The sequence below is a fragment of the Scyliorhinus torazame genome, chromosome 5, assembly GCF_047496885.1.
Source record: "Scyliorhinus torazame isolate Kashiwa2021f chromosome 5, sScyTor2.1, whole genome shotgun sequence".
Taxonomy (NCBI): domain Eukaryota; kingdom Metazoa; phylum Chordata; class Chondrichthyes; order Carcharhiniformes; family Scyliorhinidae; genus Scyliorhinus; species Scyliorhinus torazame.
This window is the reverse complement of record NC_092711.1, coordinates 106,175,093-106,199,883: the sequence shown is the minus strand read 5'-3', so window position 1 is coordinate 106,199,883 and position 24,791 is coordinate 106,175,093. Positions and strand designations below refer to the sequence as shown.

The following is a 24,791-nucleotide window of genomic DNA, read 5'->3' as shown; positions in this document are numbered from 1 at the left end:
CTGACTAACTTGCTGCAGGGCTAGTTGTTGATTCTTTCTAAATTTTGTATTAAAAACAAGTTTCCCAGTGGCACAGCTGACAAATAAAAGTTCAACTGGACTTTGCCAAAAAGCACAGACTTGACATCTGTTATTTGGGAACTGAGAAGGGATAACGCAGATCCAGGGTTCCGAATAGACATAGAGATCCATTAACCCCCTTCCACTCCCAATCCTCTGCTAATTATTTTAAATCGAAACCCCTTGGTTATTGATCTATTCATGAAATAGATCCTTCTTATCCATTCTATCCAGGCCCCTCATAATGTTAAACACCTCAGTTAATCTCTCCTCAGTGTTCTCTGTTCCACAGAAAACCACCTCGGCCCCTCCAATCTTTCCTCATTGTTAAAATTCTCCATTTGTGTCAACATCCTCGACAATCTCCATCCTCGCTGTATGAATACATCCTTCCTGTAATGTGGTGACCAGAACTGTACTCAGTAATGCAGCTGTGGTTTAACTAGTGTTTTGGACAGCTCCAGTATAACCTCCCTGATCTTATAATAAAAAGAGAAAATGCTGGAAATACTCAGCAGCTCTGGCAGCACCTGTGGAGAGAGGGGTTTCAGGTCTTTCCTCCAGTAGACATTGCTGGGAATATTCCCTGCTGTAGTACTCTATGTCCCCGTGAATAACAAAGTATCCTCTCTGCATTTACAATCACCATATCTACCTCTCCTGTCACCTTCAGGGATCTTTGGACATGCACTCTTACGCCTCTCTGTCCCTCTACACCTATCATACCATTCATATTCTTTCCCTTTGCCGTGTTGTCCTCCCCAAATGCATTTATTACCCCGTGCTTCTCTGGATTGACCTCAGTTTGCTACTTTTCTGGCCCGCTGATCAGTCTATTGATGTCTTCCTGCAGTCATTACAGCCTTGGTTCAAACATGCACAAAAGCGCTGAATGCTTGAGGTGAGGTGAGAGTGTCTGCCCTTCACATCAAGGCAGCACTTGACCAAGTATGGCATCAAGGAGCCCTAGCTAATCTGGAGTCAATGGGAATCAGGGTGAAAACTCTACACTCGGAGTCGTACCTGGCACAAAGAAAGATGGTTGTGCTGGTTGGAAGTCAACCATTTCAGCTCCAGGACGTCACTGCAGGGGTTCCTCAGGGTAGTGTCCTCGGCCCAACCATCTTCAGCTGCTTCATCAATGACCTGCTTTCATCATAAGGTCAAAAGTGGGGATGTTTGCGGATGACTGCACAATGTCAACCACCGTTTGCGATTTCTTTGATAATGAAGCAGTCCTTGTCCAAATGCAGCAAGACCTGGACAATATCCAGGCTTGGGCTGATAAGTTGCAAGTTACATTCGTGCCACACAAGTGTCAGGCAATAACCATCTCCTCCTAGAGAAGATCTAACCATCGCCCCTTGACATTCAATGACATTACCATCGCTGAATACCCCACAATCAACATCCTGGGGGTGCCATTGATCAAAAACTGAATTGGACGAACCACATTAATACTGCGGCTACCAGGGCAGGTCAAAGATGAGGAATCCTACGAAGGGTAACTCATCTCCTGACCCCCCCCCCCCCCCCCCCCCCCCCCCTCCCCCAGCCTGTCCACCATCTGCAATGCACGAGTCAGGAGTGTAATGGAATATTCTCCACTTGCCTGGATGAGTGCAGCTCCAACAACACTCAAGAAGCTCAACAGCATCCAGGAGAAAGCCTGCTTGATTGCTCCTCCTCCACAAACATTCAAACCATCCATCACCGATGAACAGTGGCAGCCGTGTGTACCATCTACAAGATGCACTGCAGTAACTCGCCAGTGTTCTTTAGTCAGCACCTTGAAAACCCATGACCACTACCATCTAGACGGCCAAGAGCAGCAGATCATGGGAACCCCATCACCTGGAGGCTCCCCTCCAAGTCACTCACCACCCTAACTGGCAAATATGTCATTGTCTCTTCCTGTTGCTGGGAGAACATCCTGGAACTCACTCCCTAACAGCACAGTGGGTTGACTGAATGACTGCAGCGGTTCAAGAAGAAAACTCCCCACCACGTTCTGAAGGGCATCGAGGGATGGGCAATAAATGCTGGCCTAACCAGTGAAACCCACATTCCATAAATGAATAATAAAAGTCTGCAGCTTTCTTTCTCACTGTCAAAAAGAGGACCGTAAATGACTTAATGCTGTCCCCATGTTAAAGTCTAAAGCATTGATATAGAACTCAAGAAGCATGGATTCATGACCTGAGAAATCTAGAATCCCACTGGAAATACTCCACCAATCACAAACATACCCCTCGACCACTGCCCTTTGCTTCCTGCTGCTCCAGTTGATGTCACTTCCTGCACTTGTGATTGTTCTGGACATGAGAAGTATCCTGGTTTTCCCATGTGGAGCAGGACTGGAATCCCTGGCCAGGTCTTTAGTTATTTGATTAGTTGACTTAAGCAAGATAAATTTAAGATTAAAATAAATAAAGATTCATCAGCTTCTCACCAATCAGTTTCTTCCATTGAGCTGAAGTCACCTTTTATCGAGAATTAACTGAAATGTTTTTGATAATTGTTTTATTTAAATAAATTTAAAATACCCAATTCTTTTTTTTCCAATTAATGGACAATTTAGCATGCCCAATTCACCTACCCTGCACATCTTTAGGTTGTGGGGGTAAGACACACGCAGACACAGGGAGTATGTGCAAACTCCACATGGACAGCGATCCGGGGCCGAAACCAGGTCCTCAGCGCCGTCAGGCAGCAGTGCTAACCAGTATGCCATTGCACTATCCGTTTTTGTTAATTGTTAATATCTAAACCTCTCAAATGATTAATTGACTGAGAAATTCAGACATCTTTACTCTTACAATGTCAACTTCATCTTTATCCCTTGGATTTGATTAATGGACAACGATTCTATGAATGATGATCAGATTGATTTCAGTTTTGTGCTGATTAATGAATTGTCTCACTTTACAATTGATGAATCCAGTGACCAGGATGTGCTCTCCACAGGACTGGGATGCCCTGTCATTGCCTTTATTTATTTCATTATTAACTGACTGAAGCAACAATAAGCTGGAGGTTAAAATAAATAAAGATTCATCAGCCACTCACCAATCAGCTTGTTCCATTTGCCTGAAGTCACGTTATTTTTATCAGGAATTAACTGAAATGATTTTCTTCATTCTTGTTACCGAAACAGCTCGGATTTTAACTTCCTGAAGAATTCAGACTTTTTCACTGTTACAATCGCTTGTCATTCAGCTTCAACTTTATCCCCAAGATTTGATCAACAGAACACTGACTGCAATTATATAAATGATCAAATTGACTTCAGGTTTATACTAATTAATGAATCATGACTTATAGTTCATTAATACAGTGACCAGAACGCTTCTCGCATAATCTCCTTGCTCTTATATTCCAGGCCTCATCCAAGAAAGGATTCTTGGCTGCCTGATCGATCTCTCCAGCTACCTGTGGATAGGGACTTCAATGCCTCTCTGTTGCTCTACGTTCACAGTATCATCCTACTTATAGTTCATTTCCTTGTCTTCTTTTCCCTCTAAAATTCATTATCTCTCACTGTTTGTAGCACAGCGGTTAACACTGTTCACAGCGTCAGGTTTGATTCCCAGGTTTGGTCACTGGTCTGTGCGGAGTCTGCACATTCTCTCCATGGCTGCCTGGGTTTCCTCCGCGTGCTACGGTTTCCTCCCACAATTCCTGAAAGACATGCTTTTTAGGTGAATTGAACATTCTGAACTCTCTGTGTACCTGAACAGGCGCCGGAATGTGGCGACTAGGGGATTTTCACAGTCACTTCATTGCAGTGTTAATGTAAGCCTACTTATGACAACAATAAAGATTATTATTAAATTGAATTCCGGGGTGGCAGGGTGGTGCAGTGGTTAGCACTGCTGTCTCATGGCGCTGAGGTCCCAGGTTTGATGCTAGCCCTGGGTCACTGTCCATGTGGAGTTTGCACATTCTCCCCACGTCTGCGTGGGTCTCACCCCAAGTTAAAAGATGTGCAGGGTAGGTGGATTGGCCACGCTAAATTGCCGCTTAATTGGAAAAAAATTGGATGCTCTAAAAAAAATTTGAAAGATTGAATTCCATTTGTAATGGTTCTGCCCATGTGACCAGTCCATTGATATCTTCCTGCTGTCCACGGCTTTCTACCTAAATGTCAACCATACATACAATTGTTGTACCAGAAAACTGTGAAGCCCCACTGGAAACAGGCATCCAGACATCATTCAATCCTGGATGTGATTCACAGCAGCAATAACAGCAGAATCCATCCCCTGCTGTCGCCTGTGAATTTGCTGATGTTGCAGCAGGTTGTTTGACTGAGCGAATCCCCTCCCACGCACACAGCAGGTGTACGGCCTCTCCCCACTGTGAACCATGTGTCAGCAGATTCCATTTACTTTTAAATCCCTTCTCGCAATCAGAGCATTTGAAAGGTCTCTGATCAATATGATAAGTTGGTGTGTTGTAAGGTGGGATGACTGAGTGAATTTCTTGTCACACACGGGGCAAGTGTACGGTCTCTGTCCAGTGTGAACTCGCTGGAGTACCAGAAGGTCGGATGAATCAATGAATTGCTGCCTACACACACGGCAGGAGAACAGTCTCTCCCCAGTGTGAACTCGGTGTCTCAGAAGGTGGGCTAATCAGGTGATTCCCTTCCCACAATCGGAACAGGTGAATGGCCTCCCTCCGGTGTGAATGCGTTGGTGTTTCAGAAGATCCCTTATACTTTTAAATGTTTTCACACATTCAGAACAATTAAAAGGTCTCTGATCAGTGTGAACAAATTGGTGTGTCTGGAGGTTCGATGCACAAGTGAATCTCTTCCCACACATGGAGCAGGTGAACGGCCTCTCAGTGTGAGTGCGTTGATGTATCAATAAATAATTTTTACTTTTAAAGCTCTTCTCAAACTCAGAACAATTAAAAGATCTCTGATCAGTGTGAACACGTTGGTGTGTCCGGAGGCTCGATGACTGAGTGAATCCTTTCCCACAAATGGCGCAGGTGAATGGCCTCTCCCCAGTGTGAGTGCGTTGATGTAACAGTAAATTATTTCTGCTTTTAAAGTTCTTTTCACAGTCAGCACATTTAAATAGTCTCTGGTCAGAGTGGACCTGGTGGTGAGTTTGGAGTTTTGATAAAGTATTAAATCCCTTTCCACATTCCAGACAGGTGAAAGGCCTCTCACCACTGTAAACATGCTGGTGTATGATGAGGTATGATGACCGAGTGAATCCCTTCCCACACGTGGAGCAGGTGAATGGCCTTTCCCCAGTGTGACTACGTTCATGAGTTTCCAATTCAGACGGGTAATTGAATCCCATCCCACAGTCCCCACATTTCCACGGTTTCTCCATGGGTATCGACAGGTTTATCAGATGTAGGTAACATGCAGATTTGAGGTCACTATCAGATCAGCCGTGATGTTATTAAATGCTGGAACAGGCTCACGGGGCTGAATGTCCAATTGCTGCTTCATGATTCCTGTTGTGCGAATGTCCTTTTGTCTCTTCAGCTTGGATTCAGTTTGTTGTGGGCAAATTCTCCACTTCTAACCCTTAGTAAAAGGAGGTCATCAATGTCAGTGCAGGATAGAAATTCTCAAAGAGACAATTCTAGTTTCTCTGGAACATTTTTTCCTCTCTTGTTCCCCCAAAGCTGTCAATCCCCGTCCCACACACTCTCCTTCCGTCCTTCCTGGGCTGAAATCCAAACCCATCTCCCCATCTGCACCATTTCTTTCCTCCACTCCAAGTTTTCTCCCTCCCTCTCCTCTGCCTGGGATCAGTTCTCCAGCTCCTGTCTGCAGTCTGACAATAAAACCAATGGGTCTTATTGGGGGTTTGGGGCCTCCAGCGGGTGTTTGTGAATCCTCCCCACCCATCTGCCAGTTTCCTTCCTTGCCAGAGATCAGAGTCCTCATTGATTTAAGTGCAAAGTGTAAGCTCTTATTTCTTGTCCCCCTCCCCCATCCTCTGATGTGAACCATCCTCCAGTGTCTGAAGCAGGATGGTGCCCGTTAACCTGGGCCTGTTACCGGGAGGGAGGGAGAAGCTCCGCAGCTGCAAACCAGGGAGCTGACAATGATTGTGAAGGGTTTGCTCCAGCTCACAATGCCCGGGGACTGATTGACGGCAGGTTCGGAGCTACAGGAAGAGGGGGCGTAGCTGGAGGACCGAACTAGAGCAGGTGGTCCTCCAACCAATCAGAGTGAATGGGAGGCGGGGTAGAGCCTCATGCGGCGCTTAATCTGGGCCTTTCTGGGATAAAAGCCCGAGCAACTTCCGCCGGAGCGACTTTTGCCGTCAAATGTCATCCCTCCCTCCCGACTTACCCGGTGGTATCTGACCGTTTGAAAATTTCCAAACGATCACCTGAATCGGAGTTACTCTCTTTTGAAAAAAATATGTTTGTATTAAAAAATTTTCAACAATATTTTCCACCTTACAAACAACCCCCCCCCCCCCACCGTATCAAAAAAAAGAAAGAACTCGCGTGGCAAGACATGAACATGGCAAGTCAATAAGATACAGAACTTTGTACATTGGATTCATCCCGTACATATCAGTTTCCGGATCATTCATGTGTTTTCTTGCTCAAATGCCCCCCCAAAGAAACCCCCTTTCCCCCCCCCTCCCTCCCCTCCCCCACCCCACGAACGATGACCCCCCCCCCCCCCCGGGTTGCTGCTGCTGCTGTCCGACCTTCATCTAATGCTCCGCGAGATGGTCTAGGAACGGTTGCCACCGCCTGTAGAACTCCTGCGCAGACCCTCTCAAGGCAAACTTTATCCTCTCCAACTTGATAAACCCAGCCATATCATTTATCCAGGCCTCCACGCTGGGGGGCTTCGCCTCCTTCCACATTACAAACAACAAAGAACAAAGAAATGTACAGCACAGGAACAGGCCCTTCGGCCCTCCAAGCCCGTGCCGACCATGCTGCCCGACTAAACTACAATCTTCTACACTTCCTGGGTCCGTATCCCTCTATTCCCATCCCATTCATGTATTTGTCAAGATGCCCCTTAAATGTCACTATCGTCCCTGCTTCCACCACTTCCTCCGGTAACGGGTTCCAGGCACCCACTACCCTCTACGTAAAAAACTTGCCTCATACATCTACTCTAAACCTTGCCCCTCTCACCTTAAACCAATGCCCCCTAGTAATTGACCCCTCTACCCTGGGGAAAAGCCTCTGACTATCCACTCTGTCTATGCCCCTCATAATTTTGTAGACCTCTATCAAGTCGCCCCTCAACCTCCTTCGTTCCAGTGAGAACAAACCGAGTTTATTCAACCGCTCCTCATAGCTAATACCCTCCATACCAGGCAACATTCTGGTAAATCTCTTCCGCACCCTCTCTAAAGCCTCCACATCCTTCTGGTAGTGTGGCGACCAGAATTGAACACTATACTCCAAGTGTGGCCTAACTAAGGTTCTATACAGCTGCAACATGACTTGCCAATTCTTATACTCAATGCCCCGGCCAATGAAGGTAAGCATGCCGTATGCCTTCTTGACTACCTTCTCCACCTGTGTTGCCCCTTTCAGTGACCTATGGACCTGTACTCCTAGATCTCTTTAACTTTCAATACTCTTGAGGGTTCTACCATTCACTGTATATTCCCTACCTGCATTAGACCTTCCAAAATGCATTACCTCACATTTGCCCAGATTAAACTCCATCTGCCATCTCTCCGCCCAAATCTCCAAATAATCTAAATCCTGCTGTATCCTCTGACAGTCCTCATCGCTATCCGCAATTCCACCAACCTTTGTGTCGTCTGCAAACTTACTAATCAGACCAGTTACATTTTCCTCCAAATCATTTATATATACTACAAACAGCAAAGGTCCCAGCACTGATCCCTGTGGAACACCACTGGTCACAGCCCTCCAATTAGAAAAGCATCCTTCCATTGCTACTCTCTGCCTTCTATGACCTAGCCAGTTCTGTATCCACCTTGCCAGCTCACCCCTGATCCCGTGTGACTTCACCTTTTGTACTAGTCTACCATGAGGGACCTTGTCAAAGGCCTTACTGAAGTCCATATAGACAACATCCACTGCCCTACCTGCATCAATCATTTTTGTGACCTCCTCGAAAAACTCTATCAAGTTAGTGAGACACGACCTCCCCTTCACAAAACCATGCTGCCTCTCACTAATACGCCCATTTGCTTCCAAATGGGAGTAGATCCTGTCTCGAAGAATTCTCTCCAGTAATTTCCCTACCACTGAAGTAAGGCTCACCGGCCTGTAGTTCCCTGGATTATCCTTGCTACCCTTCTTAAACAGAGGAACAATATTGGCTATTCTCCAGTCCTCCGGGACATCCCCTGAAGACAGTGAGGATCCAAAGATTTCTGTCAAGGCCTCAGCAATTTCCTCTCCAGCTTCCTTCAGTATTCTGGGGTAGATCCCATCAGGCCCTGGGGACTTATCTACCTTAATATTTTTTAAGACACCCAACACCTCGTCTTTTTGGATCTCAATGTGACCCAGGCTATCTACACACCCTTCTCCAGACTCAACATCTACCAATTTCTTCTCTTTGGTAAATACTGATGCAAAGTATTCATTTAGTACCTCGCCCATTTCCTCTGGCTCCACACATAGATTCCCTTGCCTATCCTTCAGTGGGCCAACCCTTTCCCTGGCTACCCTCTTGCTTTTTATGTACGTGTAAAAAGCCTTGGGATTTTCCTTAACCCTATTTGCCAATGACTTTTCGTGACCCCTTCTAGCCCTCCTGACTCCTTGCTTCAGTTCCTTCCTACTTTCCTTATATTCCACACAGGCTTCGTCTGTTCCCAGCCTTTTAGCCCTGACAAATGCCTCCTTTTTCTTTTTGACGAGGCCTACAATATCTCTCGTTATCCAAGGTTCCCGAAAATTGCCGTATTTATCCTTCTTCCTCACAGGAACATGCCGGTCCTGAATTCCTTTCAACTGACACTTGAAAGCCTCCCACATGTCAGATGTTGATTTGCCCTCAAACATCCGCCCCCAATCTATGTTCTTCAGTTCCCGCCTAATATTGTTAAAATTAGCCTTCCCCCAATTTAGCACATTCATCCTAGGACCACTCTTATCCTTGTCCACCAGCACTTTAAAACTTACTGAATTGTGGTCACTGTTCCCGAAATGCTCCCCTACTGAAACATCTACCACCTGGCCAGGCTCATTCCCCAATACCAGGTCCAGTACTGCCCCTTCCCTCGTTGGACTGTCCACATATTGTTTTAAGAAGCCCTCCTGGATTAGCAAGATCCTTCGCCGGTCTATTAGGGACGCAAAGGCCAGAATGCCAGCCTCTTTCGCCTCCTGCACTCCCGGCTCGTCCACTACTCCAAATAGTGCTAACCACCAGCTTGGCTTTACCCGGACTTTCACCACCTTAGATACTGTTCCCGCAACTCCCGTCCAGAACCCCTCCAGTGCCGGGCATGACCAAAACATATGGACATGGTTCGCCGGACTTCCTGAGCACCTCCCACATCTGTCCTCCACCCCAAAGAACCTACTCAGCCTCGTCCCCGTCATATGCGCTCGATGAACCACCTTAAAATGTATCAGGCTAAGCCTGGCACACAGCCCCTCCTCAATCTCCTCCCCCAACTCCTCCCATTTTCCCTTCAGCTCCTCTACCAAAGCCTCCCCCTCTTCTTTCATCTCCTGGTATATCGCCGACACCTGGACCTCTCCAACCTATACGCCCGATATCACCCTATCTTGAACCCCCTGTGCCGGGAGTAGCGGAAATTCCCTCACCTGCCGCCTCACAAACGCCCTCACCTGCATGTACCTGAAAGTGTTTCCCGGTGGTAGCCCAAACGTCTCCTCCAGCGCCCTTAAGCTCGCAAACGTCCCGTCAATGAACAGGTACCCCAATCTTCTGATCGGAGTTACTCTCAATACTCCGCATGCTCCAGCTCACCATGCCCCGGGGAGTGATTGACAGCATCTCCAGACCAATAGGAAGAGGGGGTGGGACTGGAGGACCGAGTTGATCCTCCAACCAATCGGAGTGAATGAGGGGCGGAGCTGATCCCGGATCTCTCTCATTGGCTGAAACTCTGCATCATTTTGAAAACTGATTTGTCTCAAACTCCAGGAGAAAACTGGACCTTTCTGTTTGTGGCGTTAAACAGATGAGAGGAAATGATGGGATCTGGAAAGTGTCATGATATCCATATTAACATATCATGGTGCAATCACACACACACACACTGATGGACAGGTCGACGGACCAATCAACACACACGCAACATCACAGCCAATCACCAGTGAAAGCACACGCACTATAAAACAGGGAACACCACAGTTCCCGCTCATTCCACCAGGAGATAGCTCAGAGCACAGAGCTCACAGCGTGACACTCAGACATACACCATGTGCTGAGTGCCTCTCTAAGTTAGTGCTCGGGCTGGGTCCACAGGTTAACTGGTGAAGTACGAACCACAGCCAGAAGTGAACAGTTGTTATTATACTGAATAATAAAACAAAGTTTTATTTGGGGCAGCACGGGAGCCTTGTGGATAGCACAATTGCTTCACAGCTCCAGGGTCCCAGGTTCGATTCCGGCTTGAGTCACTGTCTGTGCGGAGTCTGCACATCCTCCCCGTGTGTGCGTGGGTTTCCTCCGGGTGCTCCGGTTTCCTCCCACAGTCCAAAGATGTGCAGGTTAGGTGGATTGGCCATGATAAATTGCCCTTAGTGTCCAAAATTGCCCTTAGTGTTGGGTGGCGTTACTGGGTTATGGGGATAGGGTGCCGGTGTTGACCTTGGGTAGGGTGCTCTTTACAAGAGCCGGTGCAGACTCGATGGGCCGAATGGCCTCCTTCTGCACTGTAAATTCTATGAACCTGTGGTTTCACGCTGGGTAAAGAATCTGCAAACAAGGCAAGGGACTAAATCATCAATGGTAGGACCCTAGGAAGTACAGAGGATCAGAGGGGCCTTGGTGTGCATGTCCATTGGTGGACATGTAGATAGGGTGGTTAAAAATATAATATGGAATACTTGATATAAATACTTGAATAAAAAATGATACAATACTTGAACAAAAGAGGCCTGGCCAAATCCCATTCACCACCACCCTACTCCGCCTGGCTGAACTTGTTCTATCGCTCAACAACTTCTCCTTTAATTCTTCTCACTTTCTCCAAATCAAAGGTAGCAATGGGTACCCGCATGGGTCTGAGCTATGCTTGCCTTTTTATGGGGAACATTCCTTGTTCCATGCCTACCTGGGTCCCCTCCCACAACCCCTTTACCGGTACATCGATGACTATTTTGGTGCTGCTTCATGCTCTCGTCCGGAACTGGAAAAATTCATCAACTTCGCTTCCAGTTTCCACCCCTTCATCACTTTCAACTGGTCCATCTCAGACTCCTCCCCTCCCTTCCCTTCGTTGACCTTGCTGGCACCATTTCCGGCAATAGACTATCTGCTAATATCTATTACAATCCCACTGACTCCCACAGCTATCTTCGCACCCTACACCCTGTATGGACTCCCTCCCTTTCTCTCAGATCCTCCGCCTCCGTCGCATTTGTTCCAATGATGCCACTTACCAAAGTGATGCTTCAAATGTGTTCCTTCTTCCTCAACCATCATTTATCACCTCCAGCTGTTGACAGGGCCATCAACAGTGTGCGGTCCATCTCCCACACCACTACCCTCGCCCCGTCCGCTCCCTCCAAGAACATGGATAGAATCACCCTCATTCTCACATTTCACCCCACCAGCCTCCGTATGCAAAGCATAATCCTCTGCCATTTTCAGCGTGATGTCACCACCAAACACATCTTCCTTCCACTCCCTCTGTCAGCATTCCACAAACACCATTCCCTACGAGATAATCTAGTCCACTCTTCCACCATACCCAACACCTCTCCCATCATCCATGGCATCTTCCCATGCAATTGCGGAAGGTGCAACACCTATCCTTTTACCTCTTCCATGCTTAACATCCCAGGCCCAAAACATTCATTCCAGGTTAAAGCAGCGTTTCACATGCACCTCTTTCAATTTGGTCTATTGCATTCACTGCTCCCAATGTGGTCTCTGTATTGGAGAAACCAAACGTAGACCTTCGGTCTCTGCGCATTCAGGACCCTGACCTTTCCGTTGATTGCCATTTTAACACAAGACCATGTTACCATGCCCACATGTCTGTCCTTGGCCTGCTGCAATGTTCCAGTGAAGCTCAACGCAAACTGGAGGAACAGCATCTCATCTTCCGGTTCGACACGCTACAGCCTTCCGGTCTCAACATTGAATTCAACAACTTCAGATGATTAGTTCTAGCCCACCTCGACCCCTTTGTTTTCATTCAATTTAATTTTAACTGTCTTTTACCTTTTATTTCTTTGTCTGTCTTTATGTATATTTCCCCCCCACTCTTTCCCCCTATCTGATCCCCCCTTTCCCACTGTTACCAGACTCCTAAACGACCCTCTTATGGGCTGACCTCAGTAACACTACACCCCTGTATGCTTCACCCGATGCCGGTGCTTATGTAGTTACATTATGTAGCTTGTGTTGCCCTATTATGTATTTTCTTTTATTTCCTTTTCTTTGCGTGTACTTTATCATAGAATTTATCATAGAATTTACAGTGCAGAAGGAGGCCATTCGGCCCATCAGGTCTGCACCGGCTCTTGGAAAGAGCATCCTACCCAAGGTCCACACCTCTACCCTATCCCCACAACACAGTAACCCCACCCAACACTAAGGGCAATTTTGGACACTAAGGGCAATTTATCATGGCCAATCCACCTAACCTGCACATCTTTGGACTGTGGGAGGAAACCGGAGCACCCGGAGGAAACCCACGCACACACGGGGAGGATGTGCAGACTCCGCACAGACAGTGATCCAAGCCGGAATCGAACCTGGGACCCTGGAGCTGTGAAGTAATTGTGCTAGCCACAATGCTGCCACGCTGCTTAATGATCTGTTGAGCTCTCGCAGAAAAATACTTTTCACTGCACCTCAGTACATGTGACAATAAACAAATCCAATCCAATCCTTCCCCCCTTCATCTCATTTTACCTCTCTCCCAGTCATGTCTCCCCTTCCCTCAACATCTACATCTGTCACAGCTTACTCTCTGATTTTAGTTTCTCTGCTATTTGCCCTTTTATTCTCTCTGGGGACTGCCATTATCATAGAATTTGCAGTGCAGAAGAAGGCTATTTGACACATTGAGTCTGCACCAGCCCTTGGAAAGAGCACCCTAATTAAGCCCATGCCTCCAACCTATCCCCATAACCCGAGGAACCTTTTGGACACTAAGGGGCAATTTAGCATAACCAATCCACCGAACCTGCACATTTTAGCACTCTTTTCCCTTGGTTTCTGTGGTTATGACTCATCTTTCATTCCCTCACCCTATAGTATAAATATGTCCCACTTTTACGGCTTTTATCTTTGACAAAGCGGCATCTGGGCCCTTTTTTTCTCCTTACATATGCTGCCAGTCCTGCTGAGATTTTCCAACATTTTCTCTAGTTTCAGATTCCAGCATCGGCAGCAGTTTGCTTTTGTTTAGAGCAGCCATTTAAATCACTTTGGAAAATAGAACATAACACACCCATTTACACGAATTTGTCTTTTATTTCAACGAGGCAACAAAATATATCTTCGTCTACCTATTCGGAGTTTCAGTAATGCTGTTATTACCCAACATACCCAGCGTTTGTGAATCTGCCCTGATCACTCCCCAGGAGCCCAGTACGCCGGCGCAATGCTGTATATAGAGCATGCGCAGTGTCACTTTGCTCCGAGGCATGCGAGTGCTGGAGAGTTTTATTTCGGCAGGTGAGGGTCGCTGGGAGGAATGGAGTGGGGAGTCGGGATGGGGAGGGAGCGGAGGCTTCATAAACACCTGGTGCAGACTGCAAGCCCCGACAGGAGCCTGGAGGTCCCGTGCTTTCGGTTCCAGGGCCTTTTCCTGGGAACAGGCCCCGGTTAACGGACGCCATCTTGTTTCGGCGGGCAGCGATGCGCATGCGCGGATTCGGCCAGACGAGTGGGCGGGCTCTCAGTGACCCGGATGGTGACAACAATCCAAACAAAACAGCTGGAGGACATTCCGCTGAGCTGACTGGGTGGCTTTTCGGTCAGATGGTTCAAATTAGAGCAAAATACTGCGGATGCTGGAAATCGGAAGTAAAGACATAAAATGTGGACAAATGTTCAGGTCTGTCAGCTTCTGTGGATAGAAACAGTTAATGTTTGGAATTTAAATTATCACAGCCACAGGGAATGAGCATGTGGAGGGGAGGTTGGGGAAAGTAGATTGTGAGTGAGCAGGGGTAGTTGGAGTGAGTGAGGAAGGAGGTCTGAAGAGAGGAACCTGTGAGTGAGATGGGGAGGGGGGTTGATAGAAAGGCTTCTGACTGAGTTGGGGGAGGACGTTTGATGGGAATGACCTGAGTGGGCAATGGTAGTTAGGATTAGGGGAATAGGCTTCTGTCTGTCAAGGGAGGGGATATTGCGTTTTTGTGTTTATATGTTGGGGACCAGCATGGAGTGTCTAAGGTCCAAGAGAGCTCTGTGTACACTTGGTGGGTAGAACAGGCAGAGTGTAAGTCAAACATTTTATATTTGGAATGTTATAAGGGCATATTTTTGGTTTTGGACAACTGTTGGGCCTCCTCCACCATGTAAATGGTGTGCACTTGATACCCCTGATAAAGCCACATGTCTCCAGTTTCCACAATCTTCACTCTCAACAGGTTTCACCCTTCCCCCATCAATCGTTTTGTCATCAACATCTCCCACCATACCCCCCCCCCCCCCTCCCAAGATGTCCCCTTTTCTCCAGTGGATTCGGTCATTCCTGATGTTGGGTGAACAGGGATTAGTGTGAATCCGCACACAAGCAGCAGATTTTGACATGACCTTGTGTGGATTTGAACCTGAGGCTGGCAAGGGAATCATTTGGAGTTGTTAAGGATTGAGGTGACAAAGGAATGAATGAATTTCAGTAGCAGATGAGATGCGGCAGCAGCACATCTGGATAAGGTTACTGAGGTGGAAATAGACAGTCTTAGTGATGTGTCATCAAAAAAACAGTTTGGGATGAAATTTGACAACCAGATTATGAACAGATTGGTTCAGCCTCAAAGAGTTGCAATAGAGATAGTAGCTAGGGAGTGGGATATGTAACAGAAACTGAAGACGATTGCTTTCCTCGTCCCGATATTTAAATGGAGGACATTTCTGCTTATCCAGTACTGAGTCAGACAATTCAGGACGTTTTCTGACTTGGAGGGACGTTTGGAGATGATAGTGGAGGTTAAGGGTTTTGGATGTTACATGAGAGCTCTGGTCGAGTTTTAGATAAAATCCTCTCCTTCAAGCCTTCCCACTCCCACCTCCCTCTTCCTCTCTCCCCCAGACCAGGAGGTGTAGGCCCAGATCAGGTGGCAGCTTCCCTTCCCAGAAGGACATTGGTGAACTAGTTGTTTTTTATGACAATCCAGAAGTTTTCATGGTCACATTTCCTAGTGCCGGTCCCATAAATGACCAGATTCATCCAACTCCATTTCACAAGCTGCCTTTCAGTTTATCACTCTCTTTTTCTCCTCTTTGAATTCATTTTTCAGGATATTGGAAGGGGTGATTTGTAAATATCACATCAGGATGTAACAGTCACTCGACTCATCAGAGCCAGAACATTATCAGCTTTTGAACATGGAATCAAAAAAATCCGCTCACAATGGGGAGAAAGTGTTTCCATGTTCTGTGTGTGGACGAAGCTTCAGCCAATCATCAACCTTGTCAAAACACAAGTGTTGTCCCATGGGGGAGAACCCGTGGAAATGTGGAGACTGTGGGAAGGGATTCAATTACCCATCTGAGCTGCATATTCATCAACGCAGTCACACCGGGGAGAGACCATTCACCTGTTCTGTGTGTGAGAAAGGATTCACTAAATCATCTGACCTTCTGAGACACCAGCGAGTTCACACTGGGGAAAGACCGTTCTTCTGCTCTGTGTGTCGGAAAGGCTTCAGAACTTCGTACCACCTCCTGAAACACCATTGTATCCACAGTGAGGAGAGAAATGGGGAGAACATGTTTCCGTGTTCTGTGTGTGGACGATGTTTCAGCCAAAAATCAAACCTGTCAAAACACAAGTGCTGTCCCAACGGGGAGAAACTGTGGAAATGTGGAGACTGTGGGAAGGGATTCAATTACCCATCTGAGCTGCATATTCATCAACGCAGTCACACCGGGGAGAGACCATTCACCTGTTCTGTGTGTGAGAAATAATTTACTAAATCATCCCACCTTGTGAGACACCAGCGAGTTCACACTGGGGAGAGACTGTTCACCTGCTCTGTGTGCCGGAAAGGCTTCACAACCTCATACGGTCTACTGTCACACCATGGTATCCACAGTGAGGAGAGACCTTTTCAATGTTCTTACTGTGAGAAAAACTATAAAAGGAAAAGAGATCAATTGAGCCATAAACTCACTCACACAGGGGAGAAGCCGTTCACCTGCTCCGTTTGTGGGAAAGGATTCGCCCGTTCATTCGATCTGCTGACACACCAACTTGTTCCTACTGATCAGAGGCCGTTTAAATATCCTGACTGTGAGAAGAGCTTTAAAAGCCGGAAGGATCTGCTGACACATGAACACACTCAAACCAGGGAGAGACCTTTCATCTGTTCTTTCTGTGGGAAAGGTTTCTCTTGGAAGTCCAACCTACTTAAGCACCAGCGGAGTCACACTGGGGAGAGGCCGTTCATCTGCTCAGTGTGTGGGGAGCGATTCATTCAGTCACCCCACATGCTGAGACACCAGCGAGTTCACAAGTGACTGCAGGGATTGGATTTGGATTCTGCTGTTTATCACATCTGGACTGAACCATCTTCACTCTGACAGCTAGAGTTTGTTGCTGCTGGTATTAATAAGCCTGAAAGCTGGGGTGTGCATTGATGTTCTATATAAATATTGATTAAATCAGCTTTGATTCAGACACTGTGTTTTGAATGTTTGGTTTCCTCAATGATAAGAGGAGACTGATTGATCTCCTGATACTGATTGGGACATTATTGTCATCTTTTCTTACTCTGAATTATTTTCGTTCTCTGGTTCACCTTCTCCCAGATTAAACACTGAGCTTTCATCAATCCTATCAATCTGTTGGAGACATTGGGTGGTTGGTGAATTTCACCCGATGTTGGTGTCAGTTGCCCTCGGAAGATTTCCCAGTTTTCTGAAATTCCAGTGTGGTTCTGTGTTGGTGTAATGATCGGAGTTTCAGTTCCAATGCTGATGATGGACCTGTACTGACAGAACCACAGAATCATTACAGTTCAGGAGGAGGCCATTCAGCCCATCGAGTCTGCACTGCTCACTGAAAGAACATTCTACCTAATCCCACTCCCCTGCCTTATCCCTGTAACCTCGCACATTCTTACTTTTCAGATAACAATCCAATTCCCGTTTAAATACCTTGATTGGAGCTGCCTCCATCACCCTCTTAAGATGTTCATTCCAGACTCCAACCACCCTCTGGGTGAAAACATTTTTCTTCACATCACTTCTACTCCTTTTGCTAATTATTTTGAATCTGTGCTCTCTAGTTCTTGATGTACTCCAGAAGGGAAATAGATTTTAATTATTTACCCCGTCTAAAGCCCTCAGGATCTTGATTACCTCTACAAGTCTCCAATCTGCCTTCTTTTCTCCACGGAAAACAGACCCAACGTCTTCTCATATTTATCCCTGGAAACATTCTTGGGAATCTTCTCTGGACTCTGCACTCCAATGCCTTCACATCCTTCCTCAAGTTTAAAAAAAAATTATCTCATGGGATGTGGTGTCGCTGGTGGGCATTTACTGCCCATCATTAATTGCCCTTGAACTGAGTGCTTTGCTCAGCCATTTCAGAGGGCATTTTAAGAGTCAACCACTTTGCTGTGGGTCTGGAATCACATGTGGGCTGCACCAGGTAAGGGCAGGAGATTTCTTTCCCTAAAGGACATGAGTGAACCAGATAGGTTTTTATGACAATCAACGATGGTTTCATGGTCATCATTAGACTTTTAAATCCAGATTTTAAAAAACTGAATTCACATTCCACCATTCCAAATACTAAGAAGTTAATTTCTGGACTAAAGAATTGTGAGTTCTTCGAAGATGTAACAAGCAAAGTGGATAATGGGGATCCTGTAGATGTAGTATATCTGGACTTCTGGAAGGCGTTTGATAAGTTGCCACAAAGAAGGTTAATTGACAAAGTGAGATCACATGGGATTAGGATAATTTATTAGCTTGGATAGAAGACTGGCTGAAGGACAGGCGACAGAGAGTCAGGATAAATAGTTCTTATTCTGGATGGCAAGATGTAACTAGTGGGCTGCCACAGGGTTCGGTCCTTGGGCCCCAGTTATTTACAATCTATATTAACGACTTGGATACAGGGATAGAAGGTTCAAAAACCAAATTCGCAGATTACACAAATATAGGTGGGCCAGTAAACTGCAATGAGAAAATAAGAACCTTACAAATGGATATCGATAGGTTAGGAGAGTGGGCCAAAATGTGGCAAATGGAGTTTAACTCCTATGCAGAGGGATCTGGGTGTCTTTGTGCATGAGTCACAGAAAACGAGCATCCAGGTGCCGCAGATAATAAGGAAAGCAAATGGAATGTTAGCAAAAGGAATTGAGTAAGGAAGTGTTGTTGCAACTATACAAGGCATTGGTAATGTCGCACCTGGAGTATTGTGCACAGTTTTGTCCCCTTATTTGTGAAAGATGTAGTCGCATTGGAGGCAGTTCCGAGGAGGTTCACTAGATTGATTCCAGAGATGAGGGGTTTGTCATATGAGGAGAGATTGAACAGTTTAGGCCTAGACTCTCTGGAGTTTAGAAGAATGAGGGGCGATCTAATTGAGGTAAAGAAGAGAAACTACTTCTCCCAAAGGATTGTGAATCTGTGGAATTCACTACCCCAGAGTGTGGTGGATGTAGTGACAATTCAAGGAGGAGTTAGACAGATTTTTAATTGGTGATGGGTTGAAGGTTTATGGAGAATGCTTTATGGAGAAAGTGGAGTTGAGGCCAGGATGGAATCAGCCATGATCACATTGAAGATGTCAGGCTACATTTCCTACTCCTGCTCTGAGGACATGTGTTCTAGCGAGGAGATGCTCTGGCTGATTTTGCAATCCCGCTCTTGATCTTTAGCATTGTAGGGAGCAGATGAGGAAAATATCAGCTATGATAGAATGGTGGAGCAGATTCGATGGGCCAAATGGCCTAATTCTGCTCCTGTATCTTATGAACTTATGACTGCAGTAAGAAGTCTTACACCAGGTTAAAGTCCTTACACAGGTTTGTTTCAAATCACTAGCTTTCAGAGCACTGCTCCTTCCTCCTTTAACCTGGTGTTGTAAGACTTCTTACTGTGCTCACCCCAGTTCAATGCCAACATCTCCATATCCGAACTTATGACTGTACACAGAATACTTTTCACTGTACTTCAGTACATGTGACAATAAAACAAATACAATACAAACAAGTCTTGTTTACCCATCCCCTGTGCTCACTTTCCTTTTAAGAAGTACCAAAAGTTGAAATTTCCCATTCTTCGTTTCCTATAGTTGTGATCATCCTGATCTCTGTAATCTCCTCACACCCCCCTTCAAGATCTCTGCACTAATTTATTTCTGCCCACTCCAGCATTCCTGATTTATTCGGTCCATCATTACTGGCCTTTTATAATTTGACTGGGCCACAAGCTCTGGAATTTCCTCTTTAAATCTCTCTCACTCTCTCACTCACTTTCCTCCATTAAGATTCTCCTAATATCTCCTCATGTTGCTCAGTGTCATTGTTATTTTATAACGTTTCTCTGAGATGTGTTAAATTGCTTGATTTTGTCAAGGCACAATAAATACTAATTATTGTCACTGCCCTGGACATGTATCATTGTTCTGCCTCATAAATGAGAATTTGTAACTCAGAGTGAAACAGTCTGTCATGGTGAAACATTCCAAAAATATTGCCCTCAACAATGATGGCGACTGAGCATGCGCTCCGCTGCTGCCCCAATACAGACGGTGGATGCGCGCGCGCGTATTGCTGCTCGTGCCCCAAGAACGTCGACGAATGCGCATGCGCAGCTCCTCTAGTACGCGCGAGAGTGATGGCCGCCATTTAGTCTCGTCTGTGAGAAAGCTGCAGGCCCCGCTCAGGTCCCCCCCTCCCCGATACCGGTAGGTTATTTTTCAGGATTTTCGGTTTATATAACATGTTTAAGAAGTGTGTACAACGACGCGCCTAATTGAGCTCTCCCTCGGTCCGGCCATTCCCACCTTTCCGGATTATGGATCCGAGAAAGAACGCCGCCATTAATCGCACTGCGCATGCTTCACTCGGCCTAGTCCCGCCTCCTCGTTCACTCCGATTGGCTGGAGGACCAGCTGATTCCGACTGGCCTTTCGAATCCACCCTCTTCACCCTATTGGTCAGGAGCTGCCGTCAATCATTGCCCTGGCATTGTGAGGTGTCGGGAGGCGGGGTTTACAAATCCTCAGTGCGGCCCGACTGCTGAATGTGAAACAATGAATGAAAAACGCTTATTGTCACAAGTAGGCTTCAAATGAAGTTACTGTGAAAAGCCCCTGGTCGCCACATTCCGGTACCTGTCCGGGGAGGCTGGTACGGGAATTGAACCGTGCTGCTGGCCTGCCTTGGTCTGCTTTGAAAGCCAGTGATTTAGCCCAGTGTGCTAAACCAGCCCCAATGGACATTCTCCACTCTCACTATCCGCCGCTTCCAGCTCCTCTCCGCAAACAACCTCATAGAGATCAGGGGGGGAGACACTGACCCAGTGACAATGTCACTGCATTAGTGAAAAAGTCTAATGTAACCCCTCCTGTTCAAAAAGTAGGAAACTAGTTAGTTTAAGCCTGTTGTTGGGAGACTGTTGGAATCCATTATTGAGGAAGTAGTAATTGGACTTTTGGAAAGCCAAACCGCAATCCATCAGAGTCAGTGTGGTAATGAACGGACATCGCGTGACAATCACCAGGCAGGAATGTTCCCTTCCAGTGGGGGAACACTTCAGCAGTCAAGGGCATTCAGCCTCTGATCTCCGGGTAAGCGTTCTCCAAGGCGGCCTTCAGGCCGCGCAACAACGCAGAATCGCCGAGCAGAAGCTTATAGCCAAGTTCCGCACACATGAGTGCAGCCTCAACTGGGACCTGGGATTCATGTCGCGATACATTCATCCCCCACCAACTGTCCTGGCTTGACACAATTCACACCTCTTTAACCTGGGGTTACCCCATCTCTGGATCTGTAAAGATTTAATTACCTGCTAATGCTCGCATTCCAAGCATTGTCTGGCATCTTTGAATTTGTCTATATATATGTTTCTGGAACATACCTCTTCATTCACCTGAGGAAGGAGCAGCGCTCCGAAAGCTAGTGACATCGAAACAAACCTGTTGGACTTTCACCTGATGTTGTAAGACTTTGTAGTGTGGTTTTGTAAAGGGTAAATCGTGTTTGACTCATTTGTTGGAGTTCTTGGAAGATGTAACAAGCCAGGCGGATAATGGGGGTACTGTAGATGTGTTTGGACTTCCAGAATACATTTGATAAGATGGAATTTAACATGCATCAGTGTGAGGTTATCAATTTTGGTCAGAGGAATAAAAAGGCAATTTTATTATCTAAATGGAGAGAAACTTTAGAGGACATTGGTTGGGTGTTGAATAAATATTTCACATCCGTCTCCAGCCAAGAGAATGAGGAGATAGACTTGGAACTCGGGGAGAGAAACTGTGAGGTTCTTGAGCGAATTGACAGAGGGAGTGACAAGACATTGGAAGTGTTGGCAAGCTTAAAAGTGGACAAATCTCCAGGTCTGGATGAATTGTGTCCCAGGATGCTGTGGGAGGTGAGATTGCAGGGGCCCCGACCCAAATTTTTAATTGCTCTTTAGCGACGAGGTCGGTGCTAGAGGACTGCAGATCAGCTAATATGATCCCACTATTTAAGAAAGGTTGTAGAGATAAGCCAGGGAACTAAGTACCAGTGAGTCTCGCATCAGTGGTTGGGAACCTATCGGAGAAAATTCAGAAGGAGAGAATCTATCTCCACTTGAAGAGGCAAGGTTTGATCAGGAATAGTCAGCATGGCTTTGTCAGCGGGAGGTCATGCCTAACAAATTTTGATTGATTGATTGACACCAGGTATGTCGATAGTGGTAGTGATGTAGTTTACATAGATTTCAGCAAAGCCTTTGCCAAGATCCCACATGGGAGACTTTATAAAGAAGACAAATACACATGTGATGCAGAGTAACATGATAAGGTGGATTCAAAATTGGCTTGGCTGTAGGAGACAGAGCAAGATGACAGATGGCTGCTTTAGTGTCTGGAAGCCAGTGTCCAGTGGCGTACCACAGGGATCTGCGCTGGGTCCCCTGTTGTTTGTCATTTATATAAACGCCATAGATGACGATGTGTGGGGTAGAATCATTACCTTTGTGGCTGTCACACAGCTTGGCCTGATGGTTAACAGTGAGGTTGAGTGTCTTTGGTTACAGGAAGATATAGACAGGATGGTCAAATGGGCAGAAACGTGGCAGATGGAATTTAACCCTGAAAAATGTGAGGTGACACACTTTGGCAGGCGTAATTTGACAACGAAGCATTCAATGAACGGCATGACACTGGGGCGTCTGAGGAACAAAGGGACCGTGGTGTGTTTGTTCTGAGATCTCTGAAGGTGGAAGGACAGGTTAATAGGATGGTGAAAAAGGCATATGGGACACTTGTCCTTTAGCAATTGCGGCATAGATGGGGTCGCAGTGACGTCTCGGACAGTGACGTCAGCCCTCAGACCACCTTCATGTTGAATTTGGCGTCGTCCCCGTCGCCACCTCTGCCACCCCCGCCCGCGTGTGGCACGAAGTCAACATGGATGTTGTTGTGTTTGATGGGCCCGCTGGCCCGGCTCCAGATGAAGAGTAAAGTGAAACAGAGCGACACCACGGTGAAGAAGAAGGCGAAGCCCATGGTGGTGGCCACCAGCAGCGTGTGGGTGTCGAAGGGATATCCGGGCCGTAGGCCGGCCTTGGCCCGGGAGTCGGAGCGCCCAGCCAGTCCCAGCTCCTGTAGCGAGAGCGGCCGCACCTGTAGCGAGGCCGAGGCCGTGTCGTTGCCGCCGGCGTTGCGGCCCACACAGCGATAGGTGCCGGAGTCCATGCGGCGGACCGAGGTGATCTGCAGGCTGCCGTCTAGCAGGAGGCGGCTGCGGCCCACAGCGGGGCCGGAGAGGAGTGGGGGCGCGGGGGGCAGGCTGGGGTCCGGACGTCCAGGGAGGAGGCCACGGTCCTCGGGGTTCAGGCCCAGATCCTCGGATACTAGGCCCAGGCCCCCAGGGAGGCTCTTCCCCGCCCCGGGGAGGCTCATCCCCGCCTCGGGGTGGCCCAGCCGCTGGCGCCGTGGGTTGAGCCACAGGATGAGGGGCGGCGGCTGGCCATCGGCCGAGCAGCGGAGGGTGACGGTCTGGCCCTCTCGGGCCTGCAGCCGCTGCGGCCTCTTGTCGTGGATGCGGGGCCGGCGGCAGCTGAAGGTGCTGGCAGGGAAGGAGCCGGCGGCCTCGGGCAGGCGGCGGCCGTGGAGGGACGGCGGGGAGGTGCAGGTGGGCAGCTGGGGGCCCAGGAAGCGGAGGCGGTGGCGCCGGCGGACGATCCAGAGCAGGCGGCAGTCGCAGGCCAACGGGTTGAGGCCGAGGCCCAGGCTCTGGAGGGAGGCCAGCGAGCGGAAGGCAGCAGCCGGCAAGCTGGCCAACTGATTGGCCGTGACGTCCAGCATCCGGAAGTAGACGAGGCCGCGGAAGGCAGCGTCATGGATGACGCGCAGACGGCCGCCCACCAATCACAGCTCCTCCAGGCGGGTCACATGCTGCAGCAGCGCTCCGCGGATGGCACCGATGGGATTGTGGGAGAGGTTGAGGAAGCGCAGGTAGGCCTGAGTCCTCAGGCTGGCGTAGGGGATGGCGCTGAGGTTGCAACGGGTGACCGAGAGCCAGACCAAATTGAGGCCTAGGAGGCAATCGGGGCCGAGTTGGGCCAGTGAGGCCCAGGAGTCGATTTCCAGCAGACGGAGGCGGGAGAGGTCCTGGAAGGGGCGGCCGGGCAGGGCGGCGGCCTTGGGGAAGGCCAGCAGGCGGAGGGCGGTCAGGTTGAGGAGGGGGGAGAGGGCAGCACCGGGTGGCCAGGTCAGCGCGGCACCGCGGACGGTGAGTTGGTTGAGGCCGCTGAGGCCAGCCCAGGCCCGCGGGCCGGCCCAGGCCAGCTCAGGGGAGCCCAGGCTGAGGGTGCGCAGGGCGGCCAAGCCACGGAAGGTGTGGCCGCCGAGCAGCAGCAGCGGGTTGCCAGCCAGCTCCAGGCTGCGCAGGGCGGCCAGGCCGCGGAGGGTTCCGGGCTGCAGGTAGCGCAGGAGGTTGTGGCCGAGGCCCAGGCGCTGCAGCCGCTCCAGGCCGCCCAGGGCGCCGGCCTCCAGCTCCCGCAGCCGGTTGTGGCCCAATTCCAGCTCCTCCAGCCGGCGGCTCAGGCCCCGTCCCGGGCCCCAGTCCAGCCGCTCCAGCCGGTTGTCACTTAGGTCCAGTGCCCGCGTGCCAGCCGGGATCCCCCGCGGCAGCGACTCCAGCCCCCGGGACGAGCAGCTCACCGT

The 24,791-nt window shown here is 48.2% G+C and overlaps 1 protein-coding gene across 6 annotated transcripts in view; it reads left to right on the top strand.

Moving 5' to 3' along the window:
* The window catches only part of LOC140419331 (uncharacterized), a 66,647-nt gene that overhangs the window by 25,744 nt on the left and 16,112 nt on the right, over window positions 1-24,791 (top strand). For 2 of the 6 annotated variants that reach the window (XR_011945719.1, XR_011945716.1), the window contains one exon: window positions 15,685-17,066. Coding sequence is in view for 1 of the 6 variants with exons in the window: in XM_072503182.1 (XP_072359283.1) it covers window positions 14,256-14,273 (18 nt within the window). In the remaining 5 variants the exon portion in view is untranslated. Of the gene's footprint in view, window positions 1-13,821; window positions 14,274-15,684; window positions 17,067-20,224; window positions 20,316-24,791 lie in introns of those variants that run through there. The other 4 variants (XR_011945714.1, XM_072503182.1, XM_072503184.1 and 1 more) reach the window with 4 other exon arrangements.